Raw genomic sequence first — 21142 nt, 5'->3', positions numbered from 1 at the left:
TTTATCAAATAAGATCCTACAACTAAAAAATCTACATAAAAACCCACTTCCTAAACATCCACATTATTTGAGCACGTAACAATTTTTTGTCTACCAAACCTAATGTTTGTTGTTTATTGAACCAATATCAATTAAATTAAAAGGAAAAATCGGACAAATTAAAATAACAAGAATCAAATTAATACACCAATTAAACTACAAGATCATTTAACAAAAAAAAAAAAAAAACTTTTGTCACATGTAGACGGCAAAAGCGAGTGTGCGTCCTCAATCTTCACCAAAATGATAAGAGAGATATTTGATGGTCCTCCATAAAATCCTCTGCTACTCTCTCTCTCTCTCTCACTCTAACTCTATTTCCCGCTTGAAAGACCCTCCGAATGTCCAGAGGTTTAGGGTTTCTAATTCATAGTTTTGATCCTCAGTAACCTGTATAATCTCTCTGCACTTTCGATTAACTTATTGGGAAACAATCAGTAACAATCATAGAAATGGCGGCTTTCAGTGCACTCTCGCTATGCCCCTACAATTTCTCTTGTCGACCAAACCCTAACAAGCGTCGCTTTTTGTGCTCTCTCGCCTCTCCTTCTTCAATAGGTAAGCAGTCTTCGAGCTTTTCCTGACAAAGTGGAAAGTTTTGTCTTTTCTTTTTTCTTTCTGGCATGTTTTTCTGATTAACCAAACAAGGGATATAGCTCGTTAATGTATTGGATTATGATGTGAGACGTACTATTTGTGTTGTTTATTGATAGCCAATTAATTGGATGAATGAGATTTTCTATTGCATATGGCTCTCTTTGCAAACAAGTGATTTATGACATGTTTGTAATCGGTAGATTAGGGCACTTAAATCTTCTATTCATACTAAAAAATGTATTTTTGCTATTCATACTAAAAAATGTATTTTTGCTATTCATACTTAAAAAATGTATTTTTGCAAGTTGTTGTAGAGCCTTATAATTGAAATCAGAAATTCATGATTGAAGCTTTGGTTCATTGTGGCATGACTTTAACAAATTATGTTCTGGTTTCATGTTTGCTTGAAGCTAATGCCAGAGTTAAAAATCACTTCATCCTCTGGGTTGTTGCCAAGAAAAAAAGTGGGACAAGAAATGGAAACGAAATCTTTATCTTATGCCTGTTTTTGGGTTTCCAAGAAATGAAAAACTTCAATCTGCCCAAGCTAATTGTTGGACTAGGTTCACTTGACTGGGGTTATATTTTCTAGGTCATAAGCAATAAATTTTTTAAGATTTTAGAAGTTTTAAAGCTACAGGACATATTTTATCTTAGGTTTTGTTTGTAGAATACAAAAGATAAGTTTACCCATATCATAAATTGTCTTCTGCAATAAATGTGTTTCTTATTCTTTCGATGTACATTTCTGCCTATTGCAAACCCTCTTGTTTACTTTTGTTAAAATCCAACCTTCTCAATTGTTTTGTTTTGTTGTCTTTGTTATATTTATTAAATACATGAATGTGATACTGTTGGTCGATTTTAGGTACGCGTGGACCTAAAGTACCCCGCAAAAAATCAGGAAGATTGGAAGGGGCTGGAAAAAGTATGGAAGATTCTGTTCAGCGTAAGATGGAACAGTTTTATGAAGGGTCTGATGGTCCACCTCTCCGTGTCCTTCCAATTGGAGGCCTGGGTGAAATTGGGATGAATTGCATGCTTGTTGGGAATTATGATCGTTATATTTTGATTGATGCTGGTGTTATGTTTCCGGAGTAAGTCTTAATAAACTGGTCTAATTTTCATTTATTTAACAAGTTGTAGCTTGGTGATCATCATGCTTCGTTCTTGTCATCTGAAGGTTTTTGTTTTCTTGGGGTCATGGATTGACTTTTTTTTTTTTTTTTTTTAATTTGTAAATATTTCATGTTATTTTGTGTTATTAGTGGCTTACCGAAGTATATGCTCAATTGCGTAATTTCATCTGTGCTACATCTTTTCCTGCTGCTCGGGATTCTCTGCTGCAAATTGAGGATCTAATTGTATTAATCAAATTTGCTTCATAAAATTATTTTTCCAGCGTGGAAAACTCTGGCAGGCATTAACTTTTTCTAAATGATTTTATAATTATTTGTCACCTGAAACCATGTGACAACGCTGCACATCCACACGAGCGAGCATGCAAGGCTAGAGTAAATCCAAACAATCTTGTACCACAATAATCATGGGAATAAAATAAATATTCAATTATAAGGTTCTAAAATCCACCCCCAAAAAAAAAAAAAAAAAAAAAAAACTACAATTAAATCTTAAAACATTTAGAAACCTGCACCAAAATCCCCTTGTATTCCATTAACAAAATTTATAATCTAAAATAAATTAAAATCAAACTCCTGCACTCGGGCACTCCCACAAGCAAAACCTGCACAACTCTACTCCTCTGAATTTGACAAAAACATAATAAAAGAAGGGTGAGCTCAACAATCCAACAAATGACCAACTATCAGTACTAGTTGGATCAAGCATATAGAAAATAGTCGATAAGTAAGAAAATATGGTTTCTAACAATTCGATGAAGGAGCAATTTATTTCCAAAGTAGATACCTAGCTAAAATTGACATAGTGTAATGTCACAATTTATTTGAAAAGATAAGTAATCCAATAAAAAGTCATTTGTTCAAGACAATGGTTTGATATCCAATAGTACAATAATTCAATCAACAAAACCCAAGTCTTAAAAGACTATGGCCACATTAGTCTGTGACAATATTTAGAACCACACATAGGCCCGTGGTAAAAGACCCAGTAGAAACTAGTTTTTATGCCAATAAATAACCTCCATTGGCCAGGGTCCAAATCATAGTTAGACTGGAGTCATGTTTGCAATTCAAACAAGAAATAAAATATTCAATGTCTTTGGAATAACATTTTGATAAAATTTGTTCGAATTGTTTCACAAAATATATCTGATTTATTTGCACGATTCATATTCGATGTAATTTCATAGTTGATCCGTATTTTCTTTTAAGAACACAAGTGAGTGATAAAATATATTTTTTTTCTTTTTACTATACACAAAATATATAATTTTTAAATGATACAATAGGAATGAAAGCAAACCAATGGTGATAGAGGGTTATTATATCTCAAACGCTAAAAGAATATTTCCAAATCTACTCCAAAATACCAAGATCCACTTCAATCACGCAATCCTAATAAATATTACACCACATAAATAAATATAATTATCATCTTATTTAATTCCCATTAATTAAACCATAGTTCTGTAATTCTAAAATAACCAGTCACCACCCTTGATATGAATTCTAGAATCATTCAATAGTTTCATTCGGCAACGGCAATCTCCATTCAATTGTTTCTTTTCTTAACCATCCTAAATTCCATTGAACAGTTTATATTGTCAACCCTATCTAATGGACCCTCATGCTGACCACTACTCACGGTTCAATTCACCCTCAAAATCCAAATACAAATTACATTCATGAGTGAAATCCAAGATTCATGCATAGGGAACTTTACCTTAAATTAAAATCCACTCAACTTCAAGTATTCCATAAAATTTTATGAATATTATTCTCAATGAAACGCTAGGTCTAGATATTCCATGTACTCATGATTACAACATGAAGAAGTTGAGAGTCTAAGGTTTACCTTCAAATGATTTTAGCATTAATTGATTCCTTGAATCGCTTCTTTTTTATGGCCTCCTTCAATAGAATATGTAAAAGTGGAGAATGTGAATATGATGTCTTATATACTAGGAGCGTTTTCTTATCTCTATCTCTTTTCTTCATAAATCTTCAAAAATTATCTTATTTGCTAAGAGCTAGAAAACACGGATATGGATACGAGGTATGGATACGATACGATATGATACGTGGATACGATGATATGACAAAACCTAAAAAAGTAGGATACGGGTACGGTTAGGACACGTTTGTAAAAAATAATAAATAAATAAATTATTAGTAGTGAGTTACACATAAGCCCAAGAATGTTGAGAAACCACAGTAACTTTATAATGCAAAATACTAATCTTTAAGAATTAGATATTAATTTAAGCCAGTAACGAGTTTAGTTTTTAAATTTTCAATAAGTCTTGCAAATATTTCATTTCAATATCAAGTCTAATATGTTAATGTTATAATATCAAAACAATCCACAACTTGACCCTATGTTTTTTCCTTTTGCACTAGTCAATAATATTCTATGCAAGTTTATTTGCTTATTTATTTATTGATATTTAATTTTACTATTGTTATATTATCTTATTAATCCTTATTTCTATGTAGTTATAGGGGACATGCATGATACAATGAAGATGTCAATTTAATGAATTCTATTATTTTAGCTTACTATGTTATTTTTATAAAAAAACTAAGCAAAGTATTGTAAAAATATTCTATTTATCCTTGCTATTATATTATATTATGATGTTATACAAGAAATGATACAATTCTAATTTCGTAAAAGGAGTAGTACGTGACTTGGAGCATTTGATACTTCAAAATTAATTAAGAAGTATCCGATAATATGTGACTTGGAGCATCCGATACTTCAAAACTAAGTATCCGATACTTTTAATAAGTATCTGATACGTATCCATAAGTATTCAAGGAGTATTAGTATCCGATACGGATACGATACGGATACGTCTCCCTATTTGAAGTATCCGTGCTTCATAGGCTAAGAGGAGGCCCCTCCACAAAAAATAATATATAACCTCAATATAACCATAGTGAACCCCTTTTTTGGATATAAAATTGTTAGTGCTAGTGAAATTTTTTAATGTAGTTATTGCTTATTTAGATTCCTCCCCTTCTTTTTTGATACACCGACTTTTGATCACATGTGGACACATATTTCAGCTATGATGAGCTTGGTGTCCAGAAAATTATACCTGATACCACCTTTATAAGAAAATGGAGTCACAAAATTGAAGCAGTTGTCATAACACATGGTCACGAGGATCACATTGGTGCGTTGCCTTGGGTAAATTTTCTTTTCTACCACTTTATTATGTTCGCAATGCATTAAATGTTTGTGCATAATACATTGTGTTTTTCTTGGATTATTAGATATTGAAGACACTGTGATTCACTTGTGTTTTGAATAGAGAAGTTGAGAATACGCCATTCAAGAGGTTCATATATTAATTACTTGCTACATTGATGATTTATTTGATGGGGTCAAAAAAACAATCTGTGAAAAGTGCCTATATGATCATTAGCTGCTCTATATTTTGATGCAGAACACAATTCATTGGTATGAGTTTTGATGTAGGATGACATTATAGTGAAGCAAATAGCTGATAACTACCCATTAGTATGTTCACCACATATACAAGTTCGGTTGGCATACATAGCATTTTGTTCCTTGTTTCCATGTAGTGCAATTGAATGTTAAATTTTTGCTAGAGAAATCATTAGTAATCAAAAAGTAACGTTGATTCTCTATGAAATATATTTAATTTTGATCCACTTTAACATTCATAACAAGTTTTGATAGTGTTGTTGGTAAATAAATATTTTGTAGGGTAGTTGAACTAAATTTTAGATTGAACAACCTTTCATATTAAGTGTGTGCACCACATGTATAATTTAGATGGACAAACAAAAAAAGCATTTCATTACCATCAAGGGTGGTAGCCTAATGGATGGGAGATAACTCTCACTGGGGTTGGTGAGCATGTTGCTCTGGGTTTAAATATTCGCAAGTATAATGTGATTCTCATCCTCCTTCGCTTTGTGCTTCGGCTCTCTAGGACCCTAGTGGGGCTACGAGTTAGGCTATGTCTCACCCTGCCTGGTAGGGTCCCCAGCGGGTATGTGATCCTATGGTCCTCTAGGTTGGTCGCTCCCTCTTTCCTTCTTGAATCAAGCAAATAAATTTCATTTCTTTGTTTTCATACCAATGTTATTAAAAGCGTGCCTAGGAGCGCACCTAGGTGCAAGGCCCAGCCATGCCCACCCCCTGCCTAGGAGCGCACCTAGGCGCATGGCCCAGCCATGCCCACCCCCTGCACCTTGCAATGGTCAAGGCGAGGCGACTTCACTAAGGCGCAATTAACGCGCGCGATTGGAACAAGGTGCGATTAAGCCCAGGCGCAGGCCTTGAGGTTTTTTTTTTAAAAATTCGAATTGGACCATTGAAATTACATGGGTCAGCTATAGCAGATCATATCCTTCAAATATACATGCTAATATTATCGATTTAGCCCCAAATCAACAAGTGATAGAAGAAAAAACAAGCCCTAATCCAAAGCTCCAAAGAAGTCGAACTCGTCGTCCAGTCCAGGAGCTTCGAATGTGCAGGTATGTTCGTCTTCTCTTTGTTTTTGCCTCTTCATCCCTTTCTCTTTGTCTGTTCTTCTCTTCGTCTCTTCTCTTCTCTCTGTCAGTCATCATCTTCTTCTTCTTCTTCTTCTTCTTCTCTTCCTTATGCTGCCTTCTTCTTATTTTTCGTTTATTTTCTGGAATGCTCTATTTTTGTCTATGGAGTTAGGCTGAGCTGAGATTTTTAGGGCTTCAAATGTACTCATGTTGTCTTCTTCTTCTTCTCTTTCTTCTCTGCTTTTCTTCTTCTTTTTATTTTATTTTATTTTATTTTATTTTCTTCTCTGCTTTTCTTCTCTGGACTGCTCTGTTTATTAAATATTTATTCTGAATTGCTTTGTTTCTTCTCTACTTTTATGATTTAGTTGACCTTTAGATCATGGATATTCCTGTTTTATATTGAACTTTGGAATATTACTCATTTGTCTATGCTAAAATAGCGATATTTGTTGGTATTTATTTTTTAAAATGTTAAATGTTTCATTTTGTTTATGTTATACCAGTTAGTTATTTGCTTGCATGCCTCATATTAAATTATATTATTTCGACCTGCCATGGTGCGCCTTACTTTGATGAAGCCTGTGCCTCGCATTGTGCCTAAGGCTTCAGGAGACCTTGGCGCGTTGGTGTGCTTATCGCTTTTAATAACACTGTTCCATACATTGCAATTGAATGTTCAAGTTTAGTTAGGGAAATATATTGTCATCAAAAAGTAAAATTGATCCTCTGAGAAATGTCTGATTATGAGCCTCTATAGCATTCCTAACAAGTTTTGATATTGCTAGTAAAGAAATAGTTGAATTGAAAATATGAACCAAACAATCTTTTCCTCTGATACTAACATTGTTGACACACTATATTATATAGACTTGGGTATTACCTAAACACTATGTTACACAGACTTTCGTACGGGTGCATGTCCAACTGTTAGACCTTCATAAACTTAAATTTTAGGATATTGGGATATGTATCCAAAAAAAGATATAGGTGCGAGGACTCATTATGGACACACATATTTTATAATATTCTTGGATAAGATATAGTAAATTATGTAGAAATGTACTTGAAATTGAATAAGATTTAGACAAAATCTGGAATTTTTTATCTCTCATATATGTTAGATGTTATAAATATTTATTTTCTGGAACATGTAAGTTTCTTATTCTTCAGGCATTTTGTAAAGTTGGAGGATCCAAGAGTCTCAATTGGGAACGGGCATCGGACACATTCCACACCCTTATCCTTGTCATATCCGATGGACACAAGTACTTTGGGGAAATAGAAGAGTCCATGTAACATAGCCTAAAAATAATGAAATAATTACACACGTTTAAATGTTTATCACTTATTCTGTGTTTATTGCATTCTGTTTTTTTTTTTTTGGTTTCAGTATCTTATATTTTTAGATCTTATAATTTTAATTAATCTTTTTGCTTTATGAGCAGGTTATCCCAGCATTGGATTCCCATACACCAATATTTGCCTCGTCATTCACAATGGAGGTATGATTTAAAGGCTTTACAAATTTTATTACATTCTTATATATAATTCTAGAAAGATGGCACTGTTGACAGATATGTTAATTGATCAAAAACATACATCACATGTGGGGTGTGGAAGTGTCTAAGCGTCAGATTCATTCCCTAGTGAAGAACCTAGGGATTTTATTAGATATTCATATGTCTTTATATTCTTATGTTTTTACCCAGGGTAAATTGGTCTTTTTATGCAACGTAGAGCATATTAGGCATTGCCCTTCACTCATTATGAAGCAGCCATGTCTAAAGTGTAACATAATGAGGGAGATCTATTAGTAATTTTGTATATTTATTCATGTGCAATTAAATAAACACTTCAATTACAGGACATGCCTGTAGGTGCAATTTCAATTAGACAAGTTCGAGTGATTGGATGCATAGTTCATACCTTTATCCAATCACACATTTAGGGGAGTCCAAGTAACATATGTCAATAACGATGTTCTTGGCAAGTATAATAAAGGCTCCTCGAATATATATATATATACATATGTGTGTGTGTGTATATTGCATGGGTAATGTCCTTTCATGTATAATTTGATGGCCTTAAAGTTTAATGCTGGCTGAGTAGCAACACAGACTGATTCCAGCCCCCACTTCCTGTGCCAGTGTCACACATTATCTCTCATCATCAGGGATTCATCATACCTTTTTTAACATGTCTGTGCATTTGCATGTATATTAAATTTGCCGTCTGTTGATGTATTGTGTCTAGTTTTCTTGCATCTCTTCATCAATATGGAATGCTGACACCCTTGTTCTTGAACAGCTTATTAAGAAGCGTTTGAAGGACTTTGGGATCTTTCTTCCATCCAGGCTTAAAATATTTAAAACTAGGAGGAGATTCAGTGCTGGGCCATTTGAGATAGAGCCTATTAGGGTAACCCATTCTATTCCTGATTGTTGTGGATTGGTTCTCCGGTGTGCTGATGGGACTATGCTTCATACTGGGGACTGGAAGGTATTCTACTTTATTTCTTTACTGTACCTTGTAACTTAATTACATTATGTGTTTTTTTTTTTTGAGCTACATGTTAAATCTATATTCAACAGATTGATGAGTCACCATTGGATGGGAAAGGTTTTGATCGTGAAGCTCTAGAGGAACTCTCAAAAGAAGGAGTAACACTAGTAAGTATGCTGGATCTGTTTATCATTTGCTTTTCTGTTAAACTACAATTGGTAAAATCCAACACTGTCTTGGCTTTGAAGTTGAGGGATAGAGTAGGGAGGCGGATTCTTTGGATATTGTTTCAACTTAAATTTGCTTTGAAGAAATTCTCATTTTATTTAACTGGGTGAGCTAAAAAAATAGGAAAACAATATTGTTAAATTGTTGGTGCCGTTGCATTAGTGATGGATGTTTTATGTCACCATCATGATTTTTTGTTGCTATAAAAGAATTTTCATCCTTGATCAACTGTTCGCAAAGAATAGAAGCCAGCATGATGGACATCACTTAATTCAAATTCCTTTGCAGATGATGAGTGACTCAACAAACATACTTTCACCTGGAAGGACACTTAGTGAGACCGTTGTAGCTGATGCACTGTTGAGGCGTATTTCAGCTGCTAAAGGAAGGGTTATTACTACTCAGTTTGCATCAAATATACATCGCCTTGGAAGCGTGAAAGCTGCAGCTGATTTAACTGGCAGAAAGTTGGTATGCTAACTCCTATTTGTCCATTGTACACTTTTGCTTAAGAAATTTGGAGGCAGATGATGTTGTCACCATTGTGTTAGGTATTTGTTGGCATGGCCTTGAGGACATACCTGGATGCTGCATGGAAAGATGGAAAGGCACCAATTGATCCATCAACGCTTGTAATGACTTCAACACTTAACTTTTTTGCTTTCCTATGTCCCCTTTTCATGGTGGTTGGAATCTTCTAGTATCATATTTGACATGGTGTTGACAATAGAAGGAAAAAAGTTCCATAAGCTCAAATTTAGCTTTATCCTGAGTTGAGAAATTAGGATTAATCTAACATACATTTAGGCCTCGTTTGGCAAGAGGCTATTTTAGTCAATTAGCCAAAAAGTTACTAAATTAGCCAAAAAGCCAGCAACCCATACCAAAAAGTCAAAGATTCTCTTTTCTTTCTACTTTTTGCACATCTTTTCGTAATTAGCCAAAAAGTCATCCCAAACATACAAGTTTTTTTTACCTACCTTTTTAGCCAAATAGCCAAAAAGTTACTAAATTAGCCTGTTCCCAAACGAGGCCTATTAAATTGTGTTCACAAAACAGGTTGAACTAATTGTCTAATGATAAATGAGTGAAATGCAATAGTCAACTTCGTTGATTGCTGCTGTTGTGGCTGCCCCCCTCTGCCCATTTGTGTAGTTCTTTAACTTGTCAGCTGTGATATGGACAATTTTGGTAATGTAGTCAGTAGCTGTTTAAAAAAAAGTAGATATATGAATGCACCCCTATTTCTTATTCCCCAATGTAATCGGTGCTGACTTGTGGCAATTCTCGATTTTTGGCTATTATACCACAATATAGATACTACAACGGTATTCTGCTCTGTAAAGAAGTATGACCACATGTTACCATTGCAGTGGCATGATATTTAATTATTATGACAGTCACAATATTAGGTCATTATTTTAAGATTTTTTGAAAAGAATTGTTTTTTTGGTTTTTTGTCCCTCGATTGATTCTCATTCCACATCTGATGGAAAACTTCCTACCCTCTCTAGAACCAAATGACTCATAATTTTATGGAACGGAGAGAGCAAGGAATAAAACTAATCACCCAACCTATGAGTTCATCTTTATCTAGTGGTTCAAATCTTTTAACAGGTCTAGATCAATATTGCTTGGGAGTTTCAATCTTGAACAAACCAAACCATGCCTGTCAGTTTGGTCAGAATTGCGATTGACCCGTACTAGTTGCAACATTATGTATCCATTTGTCATGCTTGACGTAACTTTCACGTGCAGATGATTGTTTGACATTGCTCTACTCATTTCATTTGTTCTTATTTTGGCATAACCTGCTGGCAAAATTATAGTTCATGCACTTCGTTTTTCTGGAAATACTTACAACCCCACACCCCTCCCCATTCTAAGAAAATTAATTGTAATTTCATTATGACTTTTTTTCCTTCAATCTTCGGGTCTTTCTTATTCTGCTGCATAGGTGAAAGTGGAAGATATTGATGCTTATGCCCCAAAGGATTTATTAATTGTCACAACTGGCTCTCAAGTAAGTCAACTTAGATACTTTGCCATTTTGACCTCATTTCTTTAATTGAATAGTTGAGGCTTGCATATGACTATGTCTGCGCTGTGTCAGGCAGAACCACGTGCTGCACTGAATCTTGCATCGTATGGAAGTAGTCATTCACTCAAATTGAGCAAAGAAGACATTATTCTGTACTCTGCTAAGGTAATGAAAATCATAGCGCTGCATTTGGGATCTTTTGCTTTTTGACCAACCTCTTTTCTTTTGAGAAGAGTTATTTTAATCATGTAATGTAGTTTATGTTAATACTTCATACATAAAATATTCGTTTAAATATGTTTCCGTCTTGGAAAGATGGGAAAATAAATCTGAAGGTGATTTGTGCTGTTTCACTCACTCTGTGGTTGGATTGTGTAATATTGAGCAACTTGACGTGAAAATCTGGATGTCATGACTTGTTATTTAAGAAAGCCGGAGGATCTTTGGAACTATCTTATGTTAGATAATGTATCATCAATTTAGGTGAATGTGTTCGCATTATCACTGTTGAGAATACGTCATAAAACTCCAATGTAATAATCCCATATTAATACTTCTTTTTTTCTTTTCTTTTTTTTATAATTTTTTATAAATATTTTTTAAAGTCCCATGCTGGTGATGATCTTAGTTTGAAACTTCACTACTTTTGAGATGACGAAAACATATAGATTTTGTTTCAAGTTCTAATTTCATGGCATTTTACTTTGGTGATGATTACTTGATTTTCTGAATAAATTTTTGATTCTTCTGCTTAGTTTTCAACTTCTTAAGCCAAATATTTGGTGAGTCTTGATAGTTCACATTTTCAGGTGATCCCTGGTAATGAGATACGGGTGATGAAAATGCTAAACCGTATATCAGAGATTGGATCAACGATAGTAATGGGAAAAAATGAGCAGCTGCACACATCCGGACACGGGTATCGTGGGGAATTGGTGAGAATTTGTTACTATTCAGGATCCTCTTATTTCCTACGCTGACCTGCCTGTATGATCTCTGTTGTATTTCATTTTCATCCCTAAACTGATTTTAGAGCTAAGAAAAATAAACAAAATGAAATGTCTGTGTAATCATCATTTTTTCTGTCTTTGTCTTTTAGATTATTTTCTTTCTAGGACTGATTTGAAATAAGAACTGGTTTCTCATTAAAAACAGATCATTAGATGACTGTGTTTCTGTTCATGAAATCTAATAAGGTTCATTTTCTTAGTTTTGGATGTCAGTTCCCTTGTTATCAAACCTGCTAATTTGTTTTAAATGGTACAATCTAACTATGAAGTTTACTTTTGAAGGAGGAAGTACTGAAGATTGTGAAGCCACAACATTTTCTGCCCATTCATGGAGAACTCCTTTTCCTTAGAGAGCATGAATTACTTGGAAAATCGACTGGGATTCGGCACACTACTGTAAGTTAATATGATTTCCTTGGCATGATTTGCTTGGCGATGGGATTATTATCTAAATGAGATATTCAGGGTGCGTTGACATCATTTTCTTGAAGCACGAACAATTCCAATATCATGATTTTCATTGTGTAGTTTAGCACAAATTCTATTTCCCTTTTAAACTAGGTTACAAATGATATGATATGATAAGTATTATTAAAGTTCTGGAAAACCTGTTCTTCCTTTGGTTATTGCTTTCTGTGTCGGGTGGACTTTTTAAGAGTTCATAGTGTAGAGTGTAATGCTTACTCTTTGTTCTGGTAGCTGGTGGTAGTTTCCATTATAATCACAGATTCACAACATATTATTTGCTTTAAGATTTCCGTAGCTCAATGGATTGGGTCCATTTGTAGAATCTAAAACCTATCGTAAATTGGAAGATGATAACAGGATTATTACCTTAAAAAATATTAAGAAGCTGCAAGGTGCTGCAAAAACTGATGCATCATTGACAAGCAATAGGGTATGGAAAAAGATGATGACAGAGGGAAAACCGCAAAATCTATGTGCATCCTGAAAGGTATAATATTAATTACAAAAATGTAATTGAAAGAATTTAATGTGTGTATGGAGATTCAAATTTAAAGATCTCAGATGTTCAATCTTGAAATTGTGTAATGTGAGACTAGGTCTTTGCTCTCTTTTTGGCTAATGAAACAAATCTCACAAAACTCTTTTTATAATGTTTAGGACCTAATATAATAAGTATATGCCCCCTTTCTATGCGAATTGAGTTTATGTGCAAAGGAATGCTTCTTGTGGGACTCAGGCTTGATGACACCCAACATTAACTGTAAATTCAAGTAAATGATATTGATCAAAAGTTAAGGTTCCAACAACTATTCTGCATACAACAATACAGTGGCTTATTCCTGTGGTAATTTTAATCCAGGAACTGAATTAGACAAGCTTGTCTGTGGTTTCAACCTGGAATGGCATCTTGAAGTGTAATGGGGAGGGGGCATGACCTAGTTTGGGGTGCTTAGGGTTGACTAGGTAAAGACATACTTTGGCTTCATTCACAAGAAGTCACCGTCTCTGACTTATTGTATAGAAGAAATAGAACAAATGCAAGCTGAGGAAGGACATCGGGTGTCATGACCCGAACCCACACTGGCTAGTAATCATGAGATTATCTACGGCCTCAGACAGAAATCTAATCATATTTAATTATATGGGGTCAAAAGCGGAAGCAGAATTATAAAATTTTGTCCAATGAGTTGTGCATAAATGGTAGAACAAAAACTTGGCATTAGGGATGTGTACGGGTCGAGTCGGTTCGAGTTTGCTGCCCAACCATCAATCGAATTGACATCTTCAGATGAGAAGGAAAAACATCCGATTCCGACTAAGTATTGTTTGAAATCGCAGAGTATCAGGCCACTATTTTCACGGTCGGATTTGGTCGGTGTGCAATGAAGAGGACACATATACACGAGAGAGAGAATCCAAGGGTCAATTGGTTAGGGGGTTGGTAGTGTTACGTATAGCCCTCGTCGATATACTCGAGGGAGATTTGAGAGGAAAATAAGAGGTAGGAAGATTTGAGAGAGGAGTGACAGATCTGACAAGGTCAAAGGGTGAAAGGAAATACTAGAAAAAAGATGAATAGTGACGCTGTAAAGCAACCGTTGTAGCAGCAACGGTAGCGATCTCTGTTGATTCAGGAGAGAGAGAGAGAGAGAGAGAGAGAGAGAGAGAGAGAGAGATGGATGGATGGATGGAAATAAATTAACAAAATGAGAAAGAAAGATAGTGAGAATACAAAAAAAAGAATATAAAAATAAAATAAAAATAAAAGGACTTAAAGCTAGCTCTCTGACCAAGAGAGGCTAGCTCCCTCATCAAGAAGGCTTAAGTCTCATAAAAATAAATAAAAAATAAAGAGTTATCTCTCGGGAGTGACAAAGTGTAATTAATGTGATGGTGAGATAAAGTCAGGTCAGGTATTATAATAGGAGAGAGAAAATGTGTCAGTGTGCATGGAGAGAGTTGGTGAACAAATTTCTAGACTTGAGATAAGGATAGCAATAGATTTGCAGAAAGTAATATAAAAAGTCACTAATATGTGGAGGTAATGTATATATACTTGTATTTTATATCAGTCGAGTCGGTTTTTTTTCGGTTTTCTTTCAAACAAATCAAATGCCGACCGCCAATCCATAAAAACTAAAGAGTACAAATCGCAGCTGACCATAGCATCATTCAAAACCGTCCGTTCAGTCTTGGTTTGAGTTGGTCCAGGCCGGTTGATCGAATTAGACGGGTTGCTGAACAGCCCTGCTTGGCATGAACAAAAACTTCTTATATGCTATGAAGCACGGACACAGACACAGATACGGGTACGGACACGGACACGGACACGGTACACGGCAATTTTCAAAAAATGGGGACACGGACACGGCGGGGGACACGGCGAATTTTATTTTATTTATTTTATATATTTTTATGTGTTATGTAGATTCATATTACATTCATCCTAAATTAAAATTAACAAACACTAACATAGTAACATTAATTGAATAAACATAACCATTACATTTAAACAAATTAATAGATCATCCATTCACAAAAAATGCACAAAAAAGTCATAATAAACGATAACAAGAACTAAGACGAGAAGGGGAAAACATTCAACATCCAACAATATTTTTTACAAAAGTACTAAATAAGAGAGGCAAAAGATTAAAAAAATAAAAAAAAATTAAATTAAAAAAAATAAAAATAAAAATAGCCCTGCCGTGTCCCCGCCGTGTCCCATGCCGTGTCCCCATATGGACACGCGTGTCCCCGCCGTGTCCCTGCCGTGTCCCCTGCAAAAAAATCATTAAATTAAAGGGACACGCCATCTGGCGTGTCCCATACGTGTCCCCGGCGTGTCCCCGTGTCCCCGGCGTGTCCCCGTGTCGGACACCGCCACGGCACTAATTTTGGAGTGTCCATGCTTCATAGCTTATATGTTAATAACTCACAACTGTACATACATAATAAGATTCCATATGTCCAAGATCTTTCATACATCTTTGTCATACTAAACCAGAACTTATATATGTATACAAGGTCAAACATAACCAATAAAAGAAGACAAAAATTCAAAAGACAAAAGAAACATAAGCTTCGCTCGTGAGGCGCTCATAACAGACTTTACAAAAACTTAGTATCCTTCACAGGTTCACTAAGGCTGGGGCTGGATATCCCGCTGCTCACCTACTTACATATATTTAAATGGAGTGAGCTAACGCCCAGTGAATAACATTAGAGTAAAGGGATTATGTGAATGAGATCTAGTAAATGACAAGCATTTCTATATCATAAACAATTCATAATGGAACGACCTTGGGTTCAACAGATAACGGAATGACCTTGAGTCCAACGTATAACCAATATACGGAATGGAATTGATCATATCATAACAGAACAACCTCAGATCTAATCATTTACAGCTATATAATGACCATTCGGTCAACTCATAACAGATAATTAGACTTATTAGATGTTCAGAACGACCTTGGATCCATCTTATCAAATGTACAGAACGACCTTGGGTTCATTCTATTACACAGAATGACCTTGGGTCCAATTTAGATATTAAGAATGACCTTGGGTTCATCATACACATTCGTGTCACATCAATTACGTTTACAGATATCATATTGATCAGACAGATAGAAATTCATTCACACTTGCAAAATCACAGTTTCGGAAAAACTTACCACATTAGGACATTCAGAAAATAAAGTAAGAAAATATCTTTACTAAGATATTATTCACAGTGATTCGGCTGTTGATTCGTTCTCGTGGATGATCCTACACAATTCAAACATACACACATTGAATTACATCGCTTAATCGGATTGTTCTTTAACTCGTTCAATTCTCTTAGGTTTCATTCTAACTTTTTAATTCATTTAAGATGTTTAATTCATGCCTAATAATGCCTAGAAGGGAATGAGAATGCACACTTGATCAGAGCATGTTTTTTCAAAATTTACTGAAATAGAGCACTTCGCTCGAGCGCAACATTGGTCGCTTGAGCAGACCACTTGGTCTGCAAAAGTATTGGATGGTCCGAATCTAGGCTCGATGTTTGCTTGAGCCAAGGTACAAATAGAAGGCGGTCACTTGAGCGGTGACTTGGTCGTTCGAGCCAACTGCAAATGTCTAAAAAAATACTGAATGCAAGAAATGTGCGCTTGAGCGACAGACTGTTCACTCGAGTGGTGAGACAGAATTCTAGAAATTCCAAAACATAATTGAACTCCAAAGCTTGTATTTTCAAATCAAATTCTTGCATGGCTTGTAAACTACTTCTCAAACACTTGAGACTTCCAAAAACATGATTACCAAGCCAATTTGCAAAATCAAAGCTCAAAACTACAAGAATTCAAACTCAATGATCATGCATGTATCAGTTGTTTCCATACTCTTTTCCTAAGCTTCAAAAACATGCAATTCATTTTCAAAACTTTGTAAATCATGGAATTGAGCTCTAAAACATCATAATTCATGAATGCATGTAGAAGATAGCTTCAAAACTCACCATGGATGGCATGAATCATGTTCAAACTTATGAAACTCTACCAAATTATGCATGCATGTATGAATTAACCTTTAATCCCTCATTCTAAGCTCGATTCTTACATTTAAACACAATCTTTTTGAATTCATATATGAAATGACTTAGTTTTTGAATTAGGGTTCAAAAACTTACCTAAGGTCTTCAATTGAGCTCAATTTAGCAAATTCTTGAGTTGTGCTTCACAATCCTTCAAACTTCTTGCTTAATCTTCAAATTTTTTAGCTACTTCTCTCTCTAGAATAGTGTCTCTCTCTCTCTCTCTCTCTCTTGTTCAAGAAATAGACTAATCTCATCACTTGACATATATATACATGATTAACTTAATACACTAATTAGGGATTAAGCTAGTTAATTACAATTTTGGGTTTAATTAAATATAACATAACTTAATTGATTTTATTCTAATTAATTAAGACTGAATCAAATTTTAATCAAACTTCTCATTAGGTTCTAAAAGTTATGTTGATCACAATAAATTAACCAATTTTGGTTTTTGATGCCATTAAAGCCTTCAATTTTCAGATCAAAGTAGAAATCATAATAGATTTTCCTACGATCAACAGATATAAAGTCAAAAACAACATTATTCACATAATTAACATTCAAATTCACACCTAACACATAAGCACATGCATAATTAAAGAATTAAAAGCATAATACGGGACGGGGTTGTCACATCAGGTATCTAGTTCTAACATGTCATCACTTTCCAGTGGCAAACAATTTCTTATTTTTTTAGTCTTTATCTTCTGCAGAAGTGCATCCTGTTAAGTGATAGAGGATGAAATCTGAATGAGCACCATATATACTTGTGCAGACAAGGGCATGACCCACTTTGAGTATCAGAAGATGTATGTGGGAAAAACAGTGATGTCTGATTGCCTTTGTGTATTCTATGCAATATATGGGCATACTGCCTAAAAGGAGCTGCTTGTGATTCTATATTTGGTGTCGTTATGTGTATCACATGATAATAAAATAAATGCTAAAGACATGTGATATACCATGCATAAGAAACTGTTGAAAATCCTATATTTTTGGTGAAGATGTATTTTTATGCAATGTGTTAATAAATTAAATGCTGGATACATAATGTATCAGGTTATAAAAAATGGAGAGATGCTTGGGGTTTCGCATTTGAGGAACAGAAGAGTGTTATCTAATGGTTTTATATCACTAGGGAAGGAGAATTTGCAGGTTGGTGATTATTAAAGGCCCCTCCTTATTCTCTCGTCAACCCCTTTTTCTTCTTTCCTTTATTTGCATCTATGATATCATTTCTTGAATTGAACAAAGTTCCAATAAAACTAACTTTAAACTACAGTTGATGTACAATGATGGTGATAAAGCATTCGGTACATCTACTGAACTTTGCATTGACGAGAGACTCAGAATTGCATCAGATGGTATTATAGTGGTCAGGTAAATCTTTTAGAATATTGATATATAGATTTTTTGTACGAACATCTGTATTAGAGTAACTTCGTCTCTTTCTGTTGCAGCATGGAAATTTTACGCCCTCAAGACGCTGATGGTTCAGTTGAGAAAACCTTAAAAGGGAGAATAAGAATCACTACACGTTGCTTATGGCTTGACAAAGGAAAGCTTTTGGATGCACTCCATAAAGCTGCTCATGCTTCACTCTCAAGCTGTCCAGTAAATTGTCCTCTAGCCCACATGGAAAGAATTGTATCTGAGGTTTTGAGAAAAATGGTAAGGAAGTACAGCAGTAAAAGGCCTGAAGTCATTGCAATTGCCATAGAAAATCCAGCAGCAGTCCTCTCTGATGAGCTCAACGCAAGGCTATCAGGCAAATCACATGTTGGTTTTGGGATATCTGCATTAAGAAAAGTGGTGGATGGTCATCCAAAAAAGAGACGGACGACTGACATACAAGAGGAAGAAGGCAAGACACAACAAGAATTGGAAGGTTTTCTCTTGATTTGATATTACTTGACTATTGCAATATGTGCCCCTTTAACTGTGATTTTGATGTTCTCTTTTATATTCCTGCTTTTGTGCCACAATTCAGTAGGTGGATTGCCTTGTTAATTTCCTTCTACTCACAAAAGTAAAAGTCAAATGGTATATTTTCTATGCTTGACTTTGTAACTAATGTATCATTATAATATTTGTGGGCTTCCATTTAGTTCTATTTGGAAAATAGTATTTGGGATGTGATTACGTGTTGTGAAGTGGAATTTTTTCTTCTTCTTCTGCCTGCTATATTTAAGATTGTTTCTCTTTTGTTTCTGTAATGCAGGTCATGACATTGAAGATGATAGACTTCTGTCTGAGGAAGCCACTACTTCAGGTTCTGAGTCAGCAGAGAAATTTTCTCTCAATTCTGATGGGTCGGATGATTTCTGGAAGTCATTCATAGCATCATCACCAATTGAGCAATCGGTAAAAGATAGCAATGGTTCTGTTCCACAGGAAGAACATAGGGAGAAGCTTAAGAAAGAAGAAACTAAGGTTGATGACATGGTTGAAATTCCAAAATGTCAATCAAAATCTTCCAAGCCTGGAAAGCGGAACAAATGGAAACCTGGTGAGGTTATGAAGCTAATTAATATGCGTGGTGAACTCCATAGCAGATTCCAAGTTGTGAAGCAGCGAATGGCCCTTTGGGAAGAGATATCTGCAAACCTGCTGGCTGATGGGATAAATCGAAGTCCTGGCCAGTGCAAATCTCTATGGACATCTCTGGTCCAGAAATATGAGGTTTGTTCTTCACCATGACCTTAGGTGCACTTATTTATTTATTTATATCACCTGAGTTTATTTATTCTGGTGGGGGAATACTATATTCTGGTAGTATTAAATCCTTATCCATCACTGCATCATATGTGGGTAGAAGTGTTTCAGCTTGGTCAAAATTTTAAATATTTTAGTTTAAATTTTGCTCTATTTCAAAATCTCAGCCTCCCCCAAGTCTTCATAATGTTGAGACATAGATTGAATGTCTGACATTAACCCTGAATGATATGGTAAACTAAAACAAGGCATTCCTCTAAGAGGGAAGCAACAGAGTTGCACATTTCTATTATAGGCCAGAGGCCAACTATTTCTAGATTTTCCTGGGGGCAACCCTACATGTTATTGCACTGTATATGCACATATGAGATTATTAAACGTTATGGTTAGGCCTTGGGTAATGCCAGAAGTTTTGCTGTCCTTTATCGACGATGATAACTGTTGCTTATTTTAACAATGATAGCTTGTCTCAACAGGAAATCAAGGGTGATGAGAAAAGCAAGAAAAATTGGCCTTACTTTGAGGACATGAATAAGATTTTATCCGACTTGGAGGCAACAGCAGCAACAACAAAATGATCGGACTAGTGATATAATAGCTTACCTTCCAGAATTCTTTTGCAAAGAGCTTTTGTCGAAGGGTAATTATCCACAAAGTTGCTTGGATTGGATGGTTAATTGGAAAACCATTATTTTGTATCCAGAGGGGAGGTTTGTATGAAAATAGTAAGGGGAATGACACGAGAATTTGATTGGTTTTGTAGCTATAGGCCCTTTCAAAAATTGATCAATGAGTGTAGTGTTTGTGGTATTTTAGAGGGTATTGGATGGGTTTCCTTTGTTTCCTTCACTTTTTGAGTTCTTTTCAATGTTCTTGTATCATTAAGCAATGAGTGTAGTGTTTGTGGTATTTTCAATGTTCTTTTCAATGAAAATTGATGTGTGCAGATGTTCAATAAGCAAGGGAAATTAGCAACAAGATTTTGCCAAAACAAGCTTTGGCCGAGACGCCCCCTCTCCTTTCAAGATGGGGGGTGGTTGTCTTGGAGAATTTGCAAGAGGAGATGGCTGTGTGAAATAAACAATTTGCAATCAATATCTTTTTATTCTGATTTGTAAATTGACACTAAAAATAAAAAAAGCAAGAGAAGTAATTACCATCAATGGATCAAAGATTAGAGAAAAAAATAATAATAAATAATTTTTTTTTTTTTTTGTTGGCATCATGCTGAGTAGTCCTTGTATCATTCCCTCCCTTGTTTTTGTTCACATTTTAT

General features: G+C 35.0%; 1 protein-coding gene across 7 annotated transcripts; it reads left to right on the top strand.

Moving 5' to 3' along the window:
* The first annotated feature begins 209 nt into the window (after positions 1 to 209).
* LOC114262310 (ribonuclease J) lies at positions 210 to 20715 on the top strand. 7 transcript variants are annotated; one of them, XM_082909908.1, is made up of 18 exons: positions 304 to 597; positions 1505 to 1733; positions 4848 to 4971; positions 5058 to 5122; positions 7760 to 7816; positions 8622 to 8813; positions 8906 to 8983; positions 9333 to 9515; positions 9596 to 9676; positions 11002 to 11067; positions 11158 to 11250; positions 11895 to 12020; positions 12378 to 12491; positions 18211 to 18306; positions 18434 to 18531; positions 18612 to 19039; positions 19373 to 19833; positions 20343 to 20715. In XM_082909908.1, exons 5-18 carry the CDS (start codon positions 7811 to 7813, stop codon positions 20442 to 20444), a joined length of 2124 nt encoding a protein of 707 aa, XP_082766034.1. In that variant the 5' UTR covers positions 304 to 597; positions 1505 to 1733; positions 4848 to 4971; positions 5058 to 5122; positions 7760 to 7810; the 3' UTR covers positions 20445 to 20715. The 7 variants fall into 7 exon arrangements, with proteins under 7 accessions (XP_028058464.2, XP_028058465.2, XP_082766033.1 ...); XM_028202663.2 differs by lacking the exon at positions 5058 to 5122 and having other exon boundaries at positions 210 to 597; XM_082909907.1 differs by lacking the exon at positions 5058 to 5122 and having other exon boundaries at positions 278 to 597; positions 4848 to 4957.
* Positions 20716 to 21142: the final 427 nt, after the last annotated feature.

This window comes from Camellia sinensis, chromosome 15 (genome assembly GCF_055761805.1).
Source record: "Camellia sinensis isolate YWXY chromosome 15, ASM5576180v1, whole genome shotgun sequence".
In the NCBI taxonomy this organism is placed as follows: Eukaryota; Viridiplantae; Streptophyta; class Magnoliopsida; order Ericales; family Theaceae; genus Camellia; species Camellia sinensis.
The sequence above is the reverse complement of the archived record's forward strand: the minus strand, read 5'-3'. Positions and strand labels throughout refer to the sequence as shown.

Excerpts from the sequence above, each read along its gene's own strand:
- LOC114262310 (XM_028202663.2), top strand. The coding sequence starts at position 492 with ATGGCGGCTTTCAGTGCACTCTCGCTATGCCCCTACAATTTCTCTTGT. Across the intron at positions 8,984-9,332 it reads CAAAAGAAGGAGTAACACTA|ATGATGAGTGACTCAACAAA; the intron begins GTAAGTATGCTG and ends ATTCCTTTGCAG. Across the intron at positions 12,021-12,377 it reads ACGGGTATCGTGGGGAATTG|GAGGAAGTACTGAAGATTGT; the intron begins GTGAGAATTTGT and ends TTACTTTTGAAG.